The sequence below is a fragment of the Carcharodon carcharias genome, chromosome 2, assembly GCF_017639515.1.
Source record: "Carcharodon carcharias isolate sCarCar2 chromosome 2, sCarCar2.pri, whole genome shotgun sequence".
Lineage (NCBI taxonomy): Eukaryota > Metazoa > Chordata > Chondrichthyes > Lamniformes > Lamnidae > Carcharodon > Carcharodon carcharias.
In genome coordinates, this window is record NC_054468.1 from 132,926,109 (window position 1) to 132,946,739 (window position 20,631).

Here is a 20,631-nt window from a genome sequence, read left to right on the forward strand (position 1 = left end):
TTCCCTCGTGGATTTGATCTGCCTGGCACACATCATCTACTGCGTCATAACACTCATTCGTTCTCAATAGAAGAAAAATAAATACTTCTAAAATAATTAACCTTAGTTCTTTTTGTTTTCTTTCCAGCATTTTATGCCCAGGTGGAAATGTGAACAGTTAATTCGTCAAGGAATCTTGGAACATGTGCTGTCCTGAGAGCAACAGTTTAAAGAAAACAGCTTTTTTTTTGTAGGTTACTTTTTTTGCTTAGATATGTATGAATTGTCTGTATCTTGTAGACTTTAAGCTAAAATATAATTTAGCTGTGAAGAGCAGCTTTGCTAACTTGACAGCAAGTTGAAAAATTCCTTGGTTGTTGGTTTAAAATCACCATGGATCCTCCTTCAACTAGAAACACTAATTTTCGTGGAAATGTTCGAGGTCTATATTTTTTTTTTAGGAGCGCTCAAGACTAACACAAGCCTCGTAGGTTTTAGACAAATCAGGCAGAATAAGAAACTGCTGATCAGTGATTTGCAGTTTAACTTCCGTTTCACAGACCTGTCGGGTCTTTAGTATGTAACTGATAGGTAAGAGAATGTAAACGTTTGCAAAAGGTGCTAAGCACAGTTATGCTGTGGGAACATGCAACTCAGCAGTGGCCTTCTGTCGCTGGGTGTACTGACCTGTATAACCTGAAGTGAGATTGTGGAAAGAGCTAGAACTTTTCACTAGTTCAAGCCTGCATGCATAGAGCAGGGGAGGGGAAGTGAGTGAATATTGAATCCTTAGATAAATACATTTTAATTCAAATCAATATAATTTCTGCATAATATTTTCAGATTTTATAAAAAGGTTTATCAAAATGGTATCAAAGTCAGTTAAATAAAACATTTGAGTATCTGCACAGCAGGGTCAGCATTTACAAATTGTCTTATCTTCAAATAACTGAACATTTGTACATATGTTTCTCCATATCAAAATATCACATTTTATACATACAACAGCAATGGATTTAAGAAAAAAAATCAATAATTACAGATGATCTCATCCAAGATGAAGCCAATGACAAATTTAGGAAATGAAAATAATTGTAACAATGTATTTATTCCCTGGAAAAACATCAGAATTGAAGTAGCTCTAAGAATATGTATCATATATATATATATATATATATGTATATATACACACACACACAGGTTCTACTGCATTGGGGATATTGGCAAAATCCTTATTGTTAAGGACTGTTGCTGTCACCATCATCATGGATGCTACAGGAAAACTGATATCAGTCAGGCCTCTTTCAAGGTTAGCTGAAAGCAGATAATCTCCATTGTAAATGTGTTAACAAATGTCCTACCCAACAGTAGAATTAATGCTTAGATCAGAGCAGTGGATTGTATTTTCATTTCAAAACTAGTATTTGTCTGTTCACTTCAGGGCTACAGACCTAGTGCAGAAAGATGGGATTAGGCTGGATAGTTTTTTGTTGATCGGCATGAACATAATGGGCCAAACATCCTCACCCTGTGTCATAAATTGTTATGATTTCTACTTCCCCACCTTAATTTCTAGCTGTCTCCCCCCTCACATCCAGATTTCCTTCACGTTTCCTTTTCTCAATCTCCTGTTTATGAAACTGTAGGGAGAAAAAGAGCATTAGGGCTGGGGTAAGGAATCAGATTTTTAAAAAAGCAACATTAATATGTTGGAGGCAGAAATATCAGCAAGAAATTAAATCGATGCTTTTATCCTCATCCTACATTTTAATCCATCTCTGTATAGTGTTTCTCTTCAGTACAAATCACTGCCTGCAGGAGAGAAAGGATAAAAGAAAGTTTTGTAGTTCATTTTCCTCTCTTTGAGGAAAAAAAATGAGGTGAGCATTACAAGATTGAGGAAAATAAAATCTCTTAACAGAATAGAGAAAGAGAAAGTGATTTTTCAGTTGATTATTTTGATGTCAATGACATTTAAAATAATGTAGAAGCCGCAATGTTTGGACACCATTAGGAGAGAGAGGCTGGAGCAATTTTTCTTAACACTCTGTTTAAGGCTGCAATTTTCTCGTCCAGCAAGAAGTTCTTTCTCTCAGCCCCCTTCTGCCGCTGCTCTGTAATCTGCAATGCTTTCATCAACTGGGCATTCTCCACATACAGGTCCTTCAACATCAGGTCAGACTTGGCATTCTTAGCAAACTGCAGGCAAAAAAAGCAAATTAATTCCTTACAATCAAATACTTGCATTTATGTAGCACTTTTAACATTGTAAAATGTCCTAAACTGCTTTATGGGAGCTGTTATCAGACAAAATTTGACATTGAGCTCCATAAGTTAATATTAGGTGACCAAAAGCTTATTTATTAAAGTGGTAGTTTTTAAATAATGTCTTAAAGGAAGTGAAATTTCAGGAGGAAATTCCAGCGCTTGGACCCCTGGCAGCTGAAGGCATAATCACCAATAATGGAGCAATAAAATTCTGAGGTGTGCAAAAGGCCAGAATTGGGGGAAGCACAGAAGGCTGTTGGGCTGAAGGAGGTTACGGAGCTAGGGAGGGATGAGCTCAAAGGAATTTGATAACGTAGGTCAGCAATCCTTAATATTTAGTGCACTTATCACAATTACAATCCACACACCACCCAAACAAACACCTGAGTTTATTACAGCAGTGTCATTACAATAGTTTTGAGAAATAAGTGTACCCAGATGAGAAACACTCAAAGGATTACAACTGACTGCCTCAATGAGAAATCTCTTTGTAAAGCTACACCAAAGCCAAGAACATTGTCATAAGGTGAAGAAGCTTATTTTAGCCTGCCACATCTAAAATTATCGAACGCGTACAAGTCTGATACACACTGCATAGGAATGCAAATGCTTTACCTTAGTAGTCTATTTCTGTTCACGTCCCCAGAAATCTAAGACATGGCTTATGACTGCATTGTTTTATGTTAACCCTGTATACTACAATTATTTACCTGCTCTTTGAGCTGGTTCACCTTATCTTGAAGCATCATTCGTACATTCTTCAGTTTCTGTTCAACTTCCTCCATCCTTTCCTCCATTCGCTTTAGAAGTCTCTTGTGCTCCTCCTAAAATGGAACAGAATGATTTCTCTTAGTCAAGAGACTGGGCAAAATTGGTACTTAAACATTTTCAAAACTATTACTCTGGAAACTTATATAGGAAATGCTGTTGAACATTGGCATTCTTAGGATTATACAGCACATGAGGAGGCCATTTGACCCATCGCATATGTGTTGGCTTTTTGAAAGAGGTATCCAATTCCCTTTTTAAAAATAACAATCTGCTTCCAACCCAAGTTCAGGAAGTGCATTCCAGATTGCTGCATAAAAACAAACTCTCATCTCACCTCTATCTTTAGACAATTCTCTTAAATCTTGGCCTTTGGTAAATAACCCTCCTGCTATTGGAAACAGTTACTCCCCATCACTCTTATCAAAAGCCTTCATAATTTTGGAACACCTATTAAATCTCCTTTTAACCTTCTTTGATCTCTCCACATCAATGATCCAATCATCCTTCACGCTACCTACACAAGAGAAAATGCCAATCCTTAGTTTCATTTCCACACAGCCCAACCGAAAACAGAAAAAGTTGTCCAACAGGCAACGGTGGAATTGATTGACAGACAGCCCAATGAGTCGAACCTGGGGGTACCTTCTAAGAACAGCAAGTGTTGCTTTGCATGACAAAGCCTCTTTGCCCCACAGCAAAGCAACTAGGAAAGTTATTCCTGGGACTGTGCCATCTGCATCCAACAATAAAACTAGTTACAACAACTTGCATTTTTACTTTAAAAGCAAAATACAATGGATGCTGGAAATCTGAAATAAAAGCAGAAAATGGGTCTGATGGCACCTATGGAGAGAGAAACAGATTAACATCGAGTCCGTATGACTCCTCTTCAGAGCTGAAGAGAAGTAGAAATGTGATGGAATTTATACTGCTTAAGGGGTGGGGTAGGGGGTATAAGGTCAACAATAGGTGGGGGCTAAGGAGAGATTGACAAAGATGTCATGGACGCAAAACAAAGGGAGTGATAATGGTAGTGGTAAGGGCTAAAAAAAAGGTGCTGATGGTGGTATAAAGGTAAGAAAGCAGAATGTGTGAAAAGCAGAACAAGAGTCAGCACTCTGAAAGAACAACATGGAACAAGTAACAGATGGTACTTTTGGAGGTGGGGAGGGGGCAGTGGTTGGGGAAGAAGGGTAGAAAAAGGGATAAAAACAATGATTAAAAATATAAATAATAAAAAATGTAAAAAAAGGGGTGAGGATAGAGGAGATTTCCAGCATCCGTCATATTTTGCATTATTATATTGCCTTTAACATTTAAAAATGTCCCAAATTGCTTCACAGGAGCATTATCTGACAAAAATATGCAATTGAGCCACATGGAGAAATTTTAGGACAGGTGAAAGGTAGGTTTTAAGGAGGCAGAAAGGCTCGGAGAAGGAATTTCAAGGTTAGTACATGGACCGCTAAAGGTACGGCTGCCAATGGTAAGGCAAAGGAAGTGGGGGATGCAGAGGACAGCAGAATTGGATAAATGCAGAAATCACGGGCTGTTGGGCTGGAAAGGAGGGTTGGTAATGGAGGAGTTTAAACACAAGGATGAGAATTTTAAATCTGAGGTGCTGCTGAACTAGGAGCCAATGGGGGTCAGCGACCACAGGGGTAATGGGTGAATTTGCACCAAGTTCCATTTACCCATCACCCCAGCCCAACAGCCCGTGATTTCTGCACTTATCCAATTCTGCTCTCCTCTGCATCCCCCACTTCCTCTGCCTTACCATTGGCAGCCATACCTTTAGCGGTCTATGTCCTAACCTTGAAATTCCTTCTCCGAGCCTTTCTGCCTCCTTAAAACCTACCTTTCACCTGTCCTAAAATCTCTCTATGTGGCTCAATTGCATATTTTTGTCAGATAATGCTCCAAATTCTGTGCTACTCTAATTCTATCTATGCCTTGTGCACCTCTGATTTCCTCGCTCCACCATTGACAGTTATGCCTTCAGTCATCTCGGATTGAGAATTCCCTCCCAAAACCTATACCTTTCCCATTTCAAGACACTCCTTAAAACCTGGTTTTTTAACTGAGCTTTTGATCATCCCTCGTAATTTCTATTTATTTGAATTAGTGTCAGATGTTGTCTGATTACACTGCTATGAAGTGCCTTGGGATATATAACTACATTAAAGGCACAAGATAAGTGCAAGTTATTGGACCCTAGACAGCTGAGAATGATTGTGATTCCAGCCTGCACAAACAGAATGAGGCTTGGAATACTTCTCATTCCATGATGCTGTTCCAGAGCTACCATTCATTCCCTTGGCCAGTATCCATCAGCTACTGCTGTGCATTCAGCTGTCAAGATTCGAAGATTTAAGATTCCTTCCCTAAATCATTTCTTTAAGAGGCTCCTGAAAACTGACCTCTTTGACCAAGCTGTTGATTATCTTCCCTAATATCTCCTTATGCTGTGACATTTACTACACTAATGAGACTATATAAATACAAGCTGTTGTTGGTTAGATTACGGCCAGCAGAGTTTTGGATACGAGTTGTAGCATTTAGCCCCCCTACATAAACCTGAACACTTCACTTACTGAGCATGGAAAATATTTCAAAATTTAACTTAATGGAGATGACCTTTTGAACCATTTAAGGACAGGCAAACCAGGTTCTAATTTGGTTCCAAAAAAACTGTTAGTGGTACAGAATTTGTGCTTTACCTGTTGTTCACACATCAACTGGTTTGCTTCCTGACTCTGGGCGTTGAGCTGTTGTTGGAGATGCTGCACTTTCTGCTGTTCCACCGTTAGCTTCAGCTGCAATTGTGCCATCTGATTTTTGGGCACAGTATTGCCAATCTGCTTCTTTAACTGTTTTACTTCATGCAGGTGTTGAGACTGGGAGAGCATCAGTCCGGTGTTGACCTCCAACAACTGGGAGTGAAAAACACAATAGAGCACTGGTTACTGGAGCAGGGGAGAACTTAGAGAAGTGTGGGTTCCGAAACTACTACTACTCACAATTAAGTGAACAATGTCTTCATTAAATTTTGTTTTTAATTGACCCATTTGTACTCTCTCAACAAAATGAGTTAAATCATATTTGTATGCATTATTCTGGCAGGATATCAATTTGCATTTATATGGTGCCTTTAACATGGTAAAACATCCTAAGGCACTTAATAGGGGTATCAGACAAAGGTTTAACTGAGCCATGAGATATTAGGACAGCTGACCAAAAGTTTAATCAAAGAGGCAGATAGACAGACAGAACTAGGAAAGGAATGTCTGAGTTAGGGCCTACACAGCAAAAGTAATCCAGAGTGGCCAAGATGCCAGAATTGGAGGAACACCAATTTCTTTAAAAACACTTAATTGATTGTACTGTAGGAAACACAGCACTCAATTTGCACAGAAGGTCCCACAAATTGCAATAAGATAAATAACTAGGTTTTTCTTTTAGTAATATTGTTTGAGGGATAAATGTTTGCCTGCACACCAGAAAGAATGACCTTGCTCTTTATTGACACAGTGCAGTGGGATGTTTTATGTTCATCTGAGAGGTCAGATGTCCATTTTAATGCCGCTTCCGAAAGTACAGGACTCCATGGCTAATGACATTAATCTGTTAGCTTAGATTATGTGCTCATCTGTAGTGTGGGACTTAAACCCACAATGTTTTGACAGAGTTGAGAGAGCTACTCATTGAGCATTAGCTGACACCATTGAGCCCATCTTTTAAATTCATCAAGGGCTCTTGATATGTTTTATATTAGATTCAAAAACCGATTAAATGTACAAGTGGCGCTAAAGCAACACTAATCTGATTTTATTTGCTTCTCATAAACAACTTGTAGTTTGGCCTAAAAGCTGTGGACTGGCAACATTGTTTTGCCATCTATCAGAGATCAGAAGCTATTTTTGATTTGCCACAGTAAATTGCTCTGGATCTCAGAACCAAACTGTAAAATCTTAATCCGATGATACATAATTTGCAATCTTTGGAATTTCATGAAGAGATCAGATGTTGCTATTAGCATAATGTTTCAGTGCACTTCCTCACACATATCTGGGAATCTGGTGTTTCAGAGGTAAACATGGGAAATGAAGAAGCATTAACCATTATGTTACAGTAATCAATTGCTACTATCACTTGAAATTTACTTCAGGGTTACAAACCTTGAAAGAAGAATGTTCTATTTGCAACAATTTAATACGAAGTACTTCCTATTATGTTCCCTGCATATAATATCTAGAGACTTGTAACCATAATCTAGGCTGCTAATCCCAGTACTGAGGGAGTGCACTGTCAGGTTCCATCTTTTTAGATGAGACGTAAAATTGACACGCCATCTGCCTCCTAGGCAGACATAAAAGATCACACAAGCACTATTTTGAAGAAGAGCAAAGGAGTTCTCCCAGGTGTCCTGGCAATATTTATCCTTCTACCAACATCACTATAAAAACATGACCCGATCATTACCACTTTGCTGTTTGTGAAATCTTATCAAAGTGACTTCATGTTTTCCACATAACAACAGTGCCTAGACTTCATAAGTGTTTAATAGTTTGGGTAGTTGTCCTATGCTCCATGTTGGTTTCGGGCTGAATGAGGTTCCTCCTACACTATTAGTGACTTGGACATTTATTCACAACCAAGACCGCATGGTAAGAAACATTACTTTCTTCACACAGACTGTTCTGTGACCTGCTCCTTAAGAGTTCCTTGGTCATCTGATCTGATGTCATGCTTACATCATCATTAACAATTGCCTAATTAACAAACATTAACCATAGAACACTACAGCACAGAAAACAGGCCATTCGGCCCTTCTCGTCTGTGCCGAAATATTCCGCTAGACCCATTGACCTGCACCTAGTCCACAACCCTCCAGACCTCTCCCATCCATGTATCTATCCAATTTATTCTTAAAACTTAAGAGTGAGCCCGCATTTACCACGTCAGATGGTAGCTCGTTCCACACCCTCACCACTCTCTGAGTGAAGATGTTCCTCCTAATGTTCCTCCTAAACCTTTCCCCTTTCACCCTAAAGCCATGTCCTCTCATGTTTATCTCTCCTAATCTAAGTGGAAAGAGCCTACTCCCATTTACTTTGTCTATATCCCTCATAATTCTGTAAACTTCTATCAAATCTCCCCTCATTCTTCTACGCTCCAAGGAATAAAGTCCTAACCTGTTTAATCTTTCCCTGTTACTCAACTCCTTAAGACCCGGCAACATCCTAGTAAATCTTCTCTGCACTCTCTCAATCTTGCTGATATCCTTCCTGTAGTTAGGCGACCAGAACTGCACACAATACTCCAAAGTTGGCCTCAGCAATGTCTTATACAACCTCACCATAACATCCCAACTCCTATATTCAATACTTTGATTTATGAAGGCCAGTATGCCAAAAGCTTTCTTTACAACCCTGTCCACCACTTTCAGGGAATTATGTATCTGAACTCCTAGATCCTTTTGTTCCTCTGCACTCCTCAGTGCCCTACCATTTACTGTGTATGTCCTACCTTGGTTTGTCCTTCCAAAATGCAACACCTCACACTTATCCACATTAAATTCCATCTGCCATTTTCTGGCCCATTTTTCAAGTTGGTCCAGATCCCTCTGCAAGCTTTGAAAGCCTTCCTCGTTGTCCACAACGCCTCCAATCTTAGTGTCATCAGCAAACTTGCTGATCCAATTCACCACATTATCATCCAAATCATTGATATAGACAACAAACAACAATGGCCCCAGCACAGATCCCTGAGGCACACCACTTGTCACAAACCTCCAGTCTGAGAAGCAATCATTCACTACCACTCTCTGTCTTCTCCCACACAGCCAATTTCGAATCCAGTTTACAACCTCTCCATGGATACCAAGTGTCTGAACCTTCTGAACTAACCTCCCATGTGGGACCTTGTCAAAGGCCTTACTAAAATCCATGTAGACAACATCCACAGCCTTTCCTTCATCTACTTTCTTGGTAACTTCCTCGAGAAACTCTACAAGGGTCGTTAAATACGACCTGCCACGCATAAAGCCATGCTGACTATCCTTAATCAGCCCTTGGCTGTCCAAATAATTATATATCTGATCTCTCAGAACACCTTCCAATAATTTACCTACTACTGACGTCAGGCTCACTGGCCTGTAATTACCTCTTTTTTAAACAATGGAACAACATGAGCTACCCTCCAATCCTCTAGCACCTCACCCGTGGCTAAGGACATTTTAAATATTTCTGCCAGGGCCCCTGCAATTTCTACACTAGTCTCCCTCAAGGTCCAAGGGAATATCATGTCAGGCCTGGGGGATTTATCTACCTTTATTTGCTGTAAGGCAGCAAGCACCTCCTCCTCTTTAATCTCTACATGTTCCATGACACTACTGCTTGTTTCCCTTCCTTCCTTATACACTATGCCAGTTTCCTGAGTAAATACTGATGCAAAAAAACTGTTTAAGATCTCCCCCATCTCGTGAGGCTCCACACATAGATGACCACTCTGATCTTCAAGGGGACCAATTGTGTCCCTTACTATCCTTTACTCTTAATATACTTGTAGAAACCCTTCGGGTTTACCTTCACATTATCTTCCAAAGCAACCTCATGTCTTCTTTTTGTCTTCCTGATTTCCTTCTTTAGTATTTTATTACATTTTCTATACTCTACAAGTACCTCATTTGTTCCTTGTTGCCTATACCTGCTATAAACCTCTCCATCTTTACTAGATCGCCAATATCCCTTGAAAACCTAGGTTCCCTATGCCTGTTAACTTTGCCTTTAACCCTTTACATTTAATTGGCTGTAAAGCACTTTGGGGCGTCCATAGGCCATGGAGGGTACTGTTTAAATGCAGGTTCTTTCCTTTAGCTGTAAAACCAAAAATTATAATAAAACTAGCTTCTTCTCCCCTTTATCATCCAAGAAGAGGTTCAATATTGACAGTTGAAGCCAGGCTTCGTGACACAACTAAACATAGAATACTTCCTCTGATACAAACTGGATCTTTTTTATTCCAAAGCCATCATTCAGTTCTTAACCAGTAACAGCTGATAGCACAGCAGTAATTGACAAATACTGGCCAACGAAATGAATGGCAGCTCTGGAATAACATCATGGAATAAGTATTCCAAGCCTCATTCTGTTTGTGTAGGGTGGAATCTGAACCCTCCTCAAAAGCTGTTTAGGGTTCAACAATAACCTGCATTTAAATAGCACCTTTAACGTAGTAAAACTTCCCAAGGCACTTCTCACAGGAGCATAACCAGACAACATCTGACCCAATCCTAAGAGAGAGAAATTGGAAAGGGTGACCTAAAGCTTGGTTAAAGAGTTAGGTTTTAAAGGGTGTTTTAAAGGAAGAAAAAAATGTTTAGGGATGGAATTTGCATTGCAGTAGTGCAGAGATCTTGGAGGCTTGTAGCACTGGAGCAAGTTATAGACACAGGGTGGGAAAAGGCCATAGGGGAATTTTAACGAGGATGAAAGTCTTAAAAATGATCAACTGGCGGGCCCGGAACCAATGTGGATCAACAAGCGCACAAATGTAACTGCAACATATTTTCCCTGTTAAAAGCAAGGACTAAGACATGTTCAGATCATCAATATCACTTCTGAAATACATTGAGCAGTTGGCTTGGCAATTCCAAATCAAGTGTGCAACGGAGATCAGAGTCAAATTTTAATTGGTTGAGACAGAGAATCTGCATACTGAAATAGAGCCCATTAAGTCAGACATTGAATTCAGTCACAGGAACTGGACAGGTTGCCAGAAGAACAAGGAAGTTGCTGAGAACTATTGTGTCAATGCTACCATCCAAGCACCAGCAAAATGGAAATTAAATTTGTTATTCAACTAATACACTCCCTGTTGTGCAAGAGAAACTAGTAGGATTTGAGCATTATTTTTGTTCCCAATTTTGTGATTTCTGAAATCGAAGATGTTGAATACTTTTTTTTAAAAACAGTAAGCACAAATTAAAATACATACCGGTAACTTGCATCCAATGAGACACACACAAATGTATATTAAATCAACAACATCCTGTATTTATATGCATTCTTTAGCATGAGAAAACATCCCACAGGAACGTTATCAGACACAAAATGGATGTCAAACAGGTGGGTTTTAAGGAGGACTTTAAAGGAGGAGTGTGTACCTGTTCCCGAGACTCCAACAGGCCAGCTTCCAGGCTTACTTGTTTGTCTTGTTAAGTCTGACATTTCTTTCTCATAGACTCCAATTCAGTTTCCAGGATATGCATTTGGCTGATTGCCACAATCACATCAACAAAATTTCAATAATGTGTGCATAATAATGCACAGGAACATATTGGATATATAGTTCAAAAGAACAATTTAAAATGTACTGTTTCAACGAAGTTAGATTTAACATTATAATAAAATTTTGTCCTTCCAAACTTGAGTTGTGTCAGGCTATTTTTAAATCATAATATATCTTTATATGAACAAATGAAATGAGTGGAGAACTACAGTCATACAAATAAGAAATCAGAATATAAGCAAAATATCCCACAGAGGTCAGTTGTATGGTAGACTGTTAGTCCAGCCTATAAAACATCTTACAACATTGCACACCTTATTCCCAACACCCAATCATTTGGCTGATGAAAATAGAACAAACAAATCTATTTGCGTAGTAGCTATTGGTAACTTTCCATTAATTTATTAGTGTTCCATTTAGAAACGCACACTAGCATTTGCTGCATATTCTACAGTTCAATTTATGTTAAAAACAGCTTGTACTATTCTTTGAAGAATAAAGCATTGTACCAGCCTGACTTGGAAGTAAGGGAAGTTGGTGTATTTTCCTAACTATACATTTCTGGGTGGCTCAGTTTAAAAATAAATGTCAACTCCTCCAGCTGCCTAGCTGACCACAAATTTCCAGTGTAGAGCTGAATGGTTGCTGTATGATTTGAAGTGTTCTAACCTACATTGAAATTTAACTCAATTAAAGCACTAAGCATTTTAACCAAAAAAAAAATTTCTATGGCACTTTTAATGAACAACTTTGTACCTCCCACAACCACTGACATTTACTCTTATATAAATCTATTTAAAAGTTCCAACTGCAATGATGCTATTATCCAGCAAGTAAGGTTAACTTTACAGCTCAATACCATTAACAATGCTCCAATTAACAAGCACATACAATACCTTGTCCTTTGCCTCTTGCAATGACTTTGTAACAGATCCCATCTCCTGTGCCAGCGATAAGTTCTCCTGTTGCTTTACTCGGAGTTCAAGCTTCAGATGGTCTTGCTCAGAATGTGCTTGCTCCAAACCCAATTCTTGGTTCTTCACCTGAATTTAGATCAGTTTTTTGGATTAGAAAACTTGTATGCTTGCTATTTTTTCCCACACAAATAGTTAAACCTTGTTTCACTGCAATCAACAGTGTACACGTGCTTAAAGTTTTGTTGAAGTGCTAGAGAGAAAACTTTTTTTTAAGAAAGTTTCCTTGCCAACTATACAAATACATAAAAAATGTTTTTGGACCAAGTGACTATTTCCCAAATTAGCCTTGCCTTCCCCTGCCAAAACACACTGTAGTTAAATTTGTAAATCAACGCGTCATAAGCCTCAAAAGTTTTTAGGAATTTGTCCAAAGGCTTACTCAGCCCTTTCCTTGACCCAAACCAGATTGCTGGATTTGGCCTGATTTGCATTTGCTCTATTTTGGATAACCTGCATGTTTTTATAATGTTAGATATTCTCTCTTCCTCTTCTGGAAATGCTGAACGTTTGGTATTCCTTACATGGTAAGCCTAAACAGTGAGCGGTGACCATTTATTTTGACTGTGAGGTGTCACGGCCAAATTGGATCCTGCCCTTGTATGACCTCCACACACAAGCACTTCCCACAATGTTCGAGAGAGGGAACGTTGCCTTATTTTCCCTTACCTAACACAAGAAATTGTACTAATTGAAGCTCCTGAATGGAGATCACAGACCAGGGGCTTAAAATGGAGGTCTTAAGAACACAAGAAAAAGGAGTAGGAGTGGACTATTAATGACCTCTCACAAGCTTGTTCTGCCATTCAATCAGATCATTGTTGACCTTCTACATCAACTCTACGTTCCTACAGTCGGTATCTCTAGTTCATATGGTGCATCTACTTACTGAGCCACGAGAAGAACACATCGAATGTTTAGCTAAATCAGAAGATATTAGACCAGGACAACTGATGAACTGTTTGTACAAAAACCAGAATTACTGAACGATATATAGTTTGCACACTGTATAACTGAATGATATAGAACTTGTACATGGTAATGTTAATATCTTCTCTTTGGCCTCATGCAACTGTTGTGACAAGGTCTTAGGTTAGATACCTAGGTACTGTTTCTCAGTCCTTAGTGCGCTTGTCTCTTTAGCCAATGAATCTAGTTCTAATACCTTGTGGTGGGAAGAGAACAAAATGCAAAACATTTTGGGGGGAAAAAAGTGAGGCTCAATGGAAATCCAGAGCATTTAAGACTTAGTAAGGAGTAAAGTCAATTAAAATAAGTGGAAAGAATATAACCAAAGATTTTGGAAATAGAGATGGTAGCCTTGACTTGTCAGCTTTGCAAGCATGGACATGTGAAAATTTCTATTATGTTGTTGCAGCAAGACATTTTTTTAAAAAACATGAAACTTTGAAATTCAACATTTGCTTATAGTGATTCTAATGTCTTACATCAGGTCCTGCACCGCAACAACGCATGGCTAGATTGTAAAGAAAATGTTTGAAAGTTGCACCTTAAATTGAAAACAGGTCAGGTGAAAAGAAAATATGGTGCTTTTCATGACCTCATGCATCCCAAAGCTTTATAGCGAATGAATTACATTGGAGCTTAGGTTACACAGGTTTGAATTTACAGTTTTTTTAAACAAAACACACATTTCTCATTGAAATGAAATAGTACACTAAGTGGAAACTGACCATTTGCAAGTACAAGGGTGGAACATGGAGACACAAGTTACAGGTCAGCCTTTCTGATTTTGCTGAGTCTTAAATGTCTGCAAATTGGACCTCATCTTAAAGGCTTCAAATTGATTTGCATAGAATTTACAGCATAGAAATAAGCCATTCATCCCAACATATCTGTGCTAATGTTTATGCTTCACACGAGCCTCCTCCCACCTTACTTCATCTTATCTTATCAGCATATCCTTCTATTTCTTTCTCCTTCATGTGTTTATCTGGATTCCCCTTAAGTGCATCTATGCTATTTCCCTTAACCACTTCATATGGTCTGTGTTTCACGTTCTCACCACTCCCTGAATAAAGTAGTTGCCCCCAAATTCCTTACTGATTTAGTAGTGACTATCCTATATTTATGACTGATAGTTTTGCACTCCCTCAAAAGTGGAAACACCTCATCTACATCTACCCTAAAAAAAAACTTCATAATTTTAACAGTCTCTCAGCTCAATCTGATTTGGCCTTTAAATCTCATTCCGTCCTCTCTGTGCTATAGTAAAGTGTATTTTCTTTGCACACGTGCAAAAAAAGCCATTTTAAAAGCCAAAATAGGAAAGCAGTTTCGTCCTCAGTTTCTACTACAGCTGTTAAGGAAATACAATTCAAGAGTGACTATGACTGTTCAGTTATTTTTGTTAATAAAAGTGTTTTGATTACTGGACACATTTAGTACAGATTCTTTCACCAAGCACAGCCTTGCTTTAAAGAGCTTGAACCAGAGAATCAGGGCTACGGTATGAAAGCAATCAAATGAGGCTATATGCTGGGAGCACAATATTGCTGAACTCACTCCTATATGTTATTTGAGAAAATCGCTGCAGTGGAGGTAAAGCAAAGAAATGGAAAGGGCTCTAAAAATAATGAAAGAAATTCTAAATGTTTTTGATGATTAACCCATTTATTTGCAGTGAAATTTGAGCTAAGGCAAATCAATCCTCCATAATTACCATTAATGGCAGTAAGCATAGCCTTTTTAGAATGCAAGCAATTTAAATTATAAACAGACATCCACATGCATAAAACATAAGGAGAACCATTCTAAGTGTAATTTGCCCATTCTGTTACAATGATCCAACCTTTAAAAAAAGTGACAGGAGACTAATTAGTTTCCAATAATTAGAATTATTTATTCAATTTGTCCTGTATCCTGAGATTCTCTTTTTTACCTTGTTAACTAACAATGGGTCACATTACAATTGAAGTACTCATGGAACTTTTTCTGCAAAATGAGGGAGAAAGCAGATAAGATTGGCACTGCCTTTGTTAACCCATGTGTCATTGCCAATTCATAGGTGGCAGGTGGCAGTCAAAACTAACCAATTTCTCTAATCTCAAACAATCCACAAGGAGGGAAGGGACAGGAAACAAAACGTCAGGGGAAAAGGAAAACTGTAAGGTTATCCCACTGCAATCAGAGAATTGGATACTGAGACTTAGAAGTCATAGCAGTTTCCTTCTATAATGTAAATATATTGAGGAATATCACATCGCATGAAAGGAGTACAATAGTGTCATGGTTATATTACTAAACTAGGAATCCAGAGGGCTGGAATAATGCAAGGCAGCTGAGAATTTGAATCCAGTCTTCTTTTAAAAATGTGGACATGAATGTGAAGCTGTTAGATTGTTGTAAAAAAATACTTTCACCAAGGTCCTTAACCGAAGGAAACCTGCATTCCTTATCCAGTATGGCCTATATGTGACTCTAGTTCTACACAAACTAAGTTGACTGTTAACTACCCTCTTAAATGGCACTTAGTTGTTTCAAAAGCGCTGTGCAAGAGTTGGTCCACTGCGGCTTTCTCAGGCAGCTACGGGAGGGCAATAAATGCTGGCCTTGCCAGTGATGCCTAAATCACAATAAATATGTTACTATTATTTGGCAGCTACCAATCAGTCTCCTAATCCACAAAAGACATAACTTTCAGATCAGAGAACTGTCTTAATATTTAGAGGAAGAATTATTTCAGGATCACAGATTGGACTGGAATCAAATATAGCAAATTTTGTTCAAGGAGTGAAAAATTGATAAGTCTTGTCCTCTGGAATTCTCAGCAACTTGAGCTAGAAACTCAAACATGGAGATAGGTTTCTGGTTACTAATTAGCCAAAATAAACTCCAACAGGGAAACTTATTTGATGGAACACGATCACCATTTATTTAAACACATTCTTGAAAAATAGGCACTGATCAGGAAAATGAAAAGGCAACAGATAGCAATGTTGCACATTTGTAACCATAAAATTAGAAAGCAATTCCTTTTCTTAGACAAATGATTTCCATGTTTCACATTATTATTCTTGGGATATTGGGTGTTGCCCATCCCTAGTTGCCCTAAAATGATAATACAATTGAGGAGCTTGGTAAGCCATTTCAGAGGCTAGTTAACAGTCAACCAAGTTGGTGTGGGACTGGAGCCACAAATAAGCTAGATCAGGTAAAAATGGCAGATTTCCTTCAATGAAAGGACATGAGTGAACTAGTTGGGGTTTTGTGACAATCCAACAGCTTCATGTCATTTTTACTGATACCAGGTTTCTACTTCTAGAATTTTAGAATAGAATTCAAATTCTTAACCCGTTGTGACGGGAATTGAACTCGCATCTGTGGACTATTCATCCAGGTCTTCTGTAACGTAACTACGATACTACCCACACACCAACATATTAACAGGCCACATGAGGGCTGAAGGGGGAAGTGGGGTGGAGGGTGAAGGCTGCAAAAACAGAGAAAGGGAAAGTGGACTCAAATTTGTGGCAAAGTGTTGTAATAGGTTAAATAATTGCTCACCTCCTTTAGCTATTAGGATGCCTTATTATATTAAAGGCACAATATAAATGCAAGAAATTACTGTACACATTTACCTGTACAACAGAAACTTAGATTGTTCAGCACTGTTAGAGAACTGGAGGGAAATGGAAGGGTGTATGAAAAAGTGCCAAAATCAGGATTCTCAAATAAAAGTTGGGTTTACCTATTTCACAACATTTACATTGGCCTTGATACAATTTAGTGCAGTCAATACATAGTTGGAATGTTTAATTAACCTGTCTTTGCTATGTGCACTTGAAGTACAAAATGGACTGATTGTAAATTGCCAGCCACTTCAAACACAACCTCCACCCCTCCTATGATTTTCTTTTCCATTGATTTCCACAGAAAAGAAAAATAGAACATGGTATAAAACAGGCTACCAATTCACACAAGTCTTTGTGTTACTGGCAAAGATCAATTTCACGCCTTAGAAAGTTTTGGAGCCAGAAAGTCACCAAGTCCCTATTGAGGAAATTGACATTTTGGGGATGATGGAGGAAGGAAGAGGTTGTGGTGGACATTATATCTCCTAAGCATTTCCTTAAAAATAACTCCCCTCTCATCTAGTTCCTACAGATACTCAATTACATAGAAATAAAAACCTCAGAAATTTAGTAGGCAATTCCTAGTAAGGTGTATTGATGTCAAATATTAAATATCAATTTCACCTGAAGTCACATGGAACTTTTTTAAAAAGGCAGCTTCAGCTGTTTAAGCTAAGACACTGGCTTAAGATGGTTGCCAAAGATCACCTGAGGTTTGAGATGGCAAGCTGACCAAGTTTCTGGAAGCTTCTAAAAGTGAATTACAATGAACATACTACACCACATCCTTGTGGAACGTCACACCTGCCCTTGTCAGGACTTACCCCAAAACAGCAAGGAGAATAAGGTTTCAGATTTTCTGCCTCCAGAGCTACCAGGTAACAAAGGAGAACTCACAAAACTGATTATGCACAAGGGAGGTGCTAAGAACCACCATCGGCCTCTATTGTACACAGATGGTTTTGACCATATGAGGTGGAAACTCCGTCATTAAAATAAATAGACTATCTATTGTTTTCCACCAATGGCCAGTCACCACATGACCTAGAGATAAAAACAAAAAACTGCGGATGCTGGAAATCCAAAACAAAAACAGAATTACCTGGAAAAACTCAGCAGGTCTGGCAGCATCGGCAGAGAAGAAAAAAGTTGACGTTTCGAGTCCTCATGACCCTTCAACAGAACAGTTCTGTTTGAATTCAGCGGAATTGACAACAAACAAACAATCGACTCCCTGAGGAACCTCAAAGTACTCAGAGAGATCAAAGAAGCCCTCAAGGATAGTGGAGGTCTAAGAGGGACCGAGGAAGGAAATGGCGCGGATGAAATTGGTATCGCTATGGGATGGATAGATACTACCCAAACGTCCAGGCCCAAACCCATCAACAGATACGCGGCTTGGAGGGAGGTGGAATACCGGAAGTGGACCGAACTCCAATGCCAAGGAACCAGCATCGAGTATTACGGAAATGACTATGCCTCGAATTCCTGGATGAAAACCTGTTTCAACATTAAACAATCCAGGCTCATTAACAGTTTACTACTGCGGTGCAATCTCTACCCAACAAGATCCACCTTAAACCGAGGCAGACAACACCATAACAAATCCTGCAGGAGATGTGAGGCCCCCTTCGAGTCACTGGCTCACATCTCCGGCAGCTGTCCGTTTGTGAAAAACGCTAGAATCAAAAGACATAACAAAATCCTGGACCGCTTACAGCAGTTTATCGCCAAATCCGGCTGGACATCGCACCAAGGGCGGTGAGGAAGTCACAGCCGAGGTCAGTGAATCAGGTGGAAGCGGAGCTCTGGGTCGCCTGATCTTGATTTTCAGTACGTCAAATTTGGTAAGCATGGATGTTCGTCACTTAGGTACTGATGAAACTAGGTAGCCGGTCACATGGTTAGTGGCCCGAAGACCTACCCTGAATCACATCATCTGAATGTGTGTTACTTTATTAATTATTTATTTACATTAACCCGCGGAAAAAGCCTTCTGTTGAAGGGTCATGAGGACTCGAAACGTCAACTCTTTTCTTCTCCGCCGATGCTGCCAGACCTGCTGAGTTTTTCCAGGTAATTCTGTTTTTGTTTTACCACATGACCTAAAATCTTTGATATTTGGAAGTCTTTTATTGTAAAACCCTGCTGGCTTTGAGGCAATCTAGAGAAGGAACATATAAATTCATCAAAGCTCCTTGCCTCTCTCTCACTTTCAACTAAAATTAACCCTACCTGCTTATATAAGATTAACCCCACCAGGCAAAGGAATTCTAAAGGAATTCCACCTATCACTGGCCCTCTATCCAGCTCTACCTGTCCCACTCCCCCACCCATCCCCCACCCCCACTTAAACCAGCTTATATTTCACCTCTCTTCTATTTTTACGTAGTTCTGTTGAAGAGTCATACGGACTCGAAACATTAACTGTGTTCCTATCCGCAGACACTGCCAGACCTACTGAGTTTTTCCAGATATTTTTGTTTTTGTAAAGGAATTCTAAAGATGACTTCAAATTCAAAAGCAGTGTTTCCAGGGCAAAAAAACAAGGACTACCATTTTAAGAATTGCCTCAGCCACGAACAACAACAAAGGGCTCAATCAGTGAACACTTTGTATCTTTGCCTTTTATTGTTGAATCTTAATTTGGCCAAAAGTTAACCTCCTCTACTCTGTAACTTGTATTTTTACGTGTGCGTGTGTGTGTGTGTGTGTGTGTTTGCACGTTTGTGTTTTGCAACAGTTGGGACTTGTTTACACCTTTTCTGGTATTTTAAAAGCTTTACCTAGGTGAGTTTTTAGCACAATAAAAACTAACCCCTTACCCCTTTAAACTCAAGGTAGCCTGTTGAACTAAGCTCATTGTAATCAGCATGCAAATAGTTAAATACACACACTGAATTGGCAAATTTATCCTTGTAATTTTTTTTAAAAACCATATTACTGTCAACAGAGGAGTGAGAGGAAAGGGGAGAGTCCTTGCACCCGTCCTCAGCTGGTTGTAGCACTAGTTTCAGTGTTGGAGAGAGATAAGATGACCATGAGCAAAAGTAAGACCTGTAACCTTCCATGTGCTCAAGGCCACTAAGGCACAGAGGAGCTCAGAAACAGTTCCAGGAATTGTAAAAACAATTCATACAGTAAAACTATTGTAGTCATTTGGTAGTATAGAACTTGAGTATTACTGGAAAAAGAGACATGTCAAAACTTTTCATCTTGCACTCTTCTGGACTTTTCGCGAGAATACCAATATGAAGGGAAAACAACAATTTATACTTGGCAATTGGACTCTGATTGGTAGATGCGTTGCCATGCTAAATAATCCTCAGTGTGCTAAGAATTACGCTGACAACCAATTTAAAATAGTCATTCGGGCTTCCAGTGTGGCACCTTTGTATGTTCTAGAAGCTACATATATTAATACACGGGGCCTAGTTCTTTGCAGACAGAGAGAACACATACATATATTGCACCTGTTTCAGCTAAACAAAATAAGTGACAGCCACTTGCTGACTCATTCCTAAGGGCAATGCCTTGACTCATCAAGGTCAAGCTGCCTGGTTTAAATTTTAAACAATGCTTGGCAGTTAACTGCCAGTCACTATCATTGGTGCATTCTCCATGGCAACGCCTCTACCAATCAGAGTCCCCTTGCCAACCAATCAACATTCTCTTCACATACAGTACAAGTTGTTGGTTTCCCCTTATTCTTGCCAAGTATCCTGAAGAGTGCAAGACAAAAAGCTTTGACA

The 20,631-nt window shown here is 39.1% G+C and overlaps 2 protein-coding genes across 11 annotated transcripts in view; one reads left to right on the forward strand and one right to left on the reverse strand.

Moving 5' to 3' along the window:
* Positions 1–17,224, forward strand: part of gins1 (GINS complex subunit 1 (Psf1 homolog)) — a 42,679-nt gene extending 25,455 nt beyond the window's left edge. For 2 of the 5 annotated variants that reach the window (XM_041177066.1, XM_041177038.1), the window contains one exon: positions 128–887. In XM_041177066.1, the coding sequence (XP_041033000.1) occupies positions 128–196 (69 nt within the window). In that variant the 3' untranslated portion in view covers positions 197–887. Of the gene's footprint in view, positions 1–127; positions 888–5,906; positions 7,920–13,098; positions 13,167–17,180 lie in introns of those variants that run through there. The other 3 variants (XM_041177061.1, XM_041177057.1, XM_041177048.1) reach the window with 3 other exon arrangements.
* The window catches only part of ninl (ninein-like), a 113,508-nt gene continuing 93,850 nt past the window's right edge, over positions 974–20,631 (reverse strand). For all 6 annotated transcript variants that reach the window (XM_041176992.1, XM_041176975.1, XM_041176983.1 and 3 more), the window contains 4 exons: positions 12,207–12,353; positions 5,739–5,951; positions 2,958–3,071; positions 974–2,178 (listed from right to left, as the gene is read on the reverse strand). In XM_041176992.1, the coding sequence (XP_041032926.1) occupies positions 1,990–2,178; positions 2,958–3,071; positions 5,739–5,951; positions 12,207–12,353 (663 nt within the window). In that variant the 3' untranslated portion in view covers positions 974–1,989. The remainder of the gene's footprint in view (positions 2,179–2,957; positions 3,072–5,738; positions 5,952–12,206; positions 12,354–20,631) is intronic.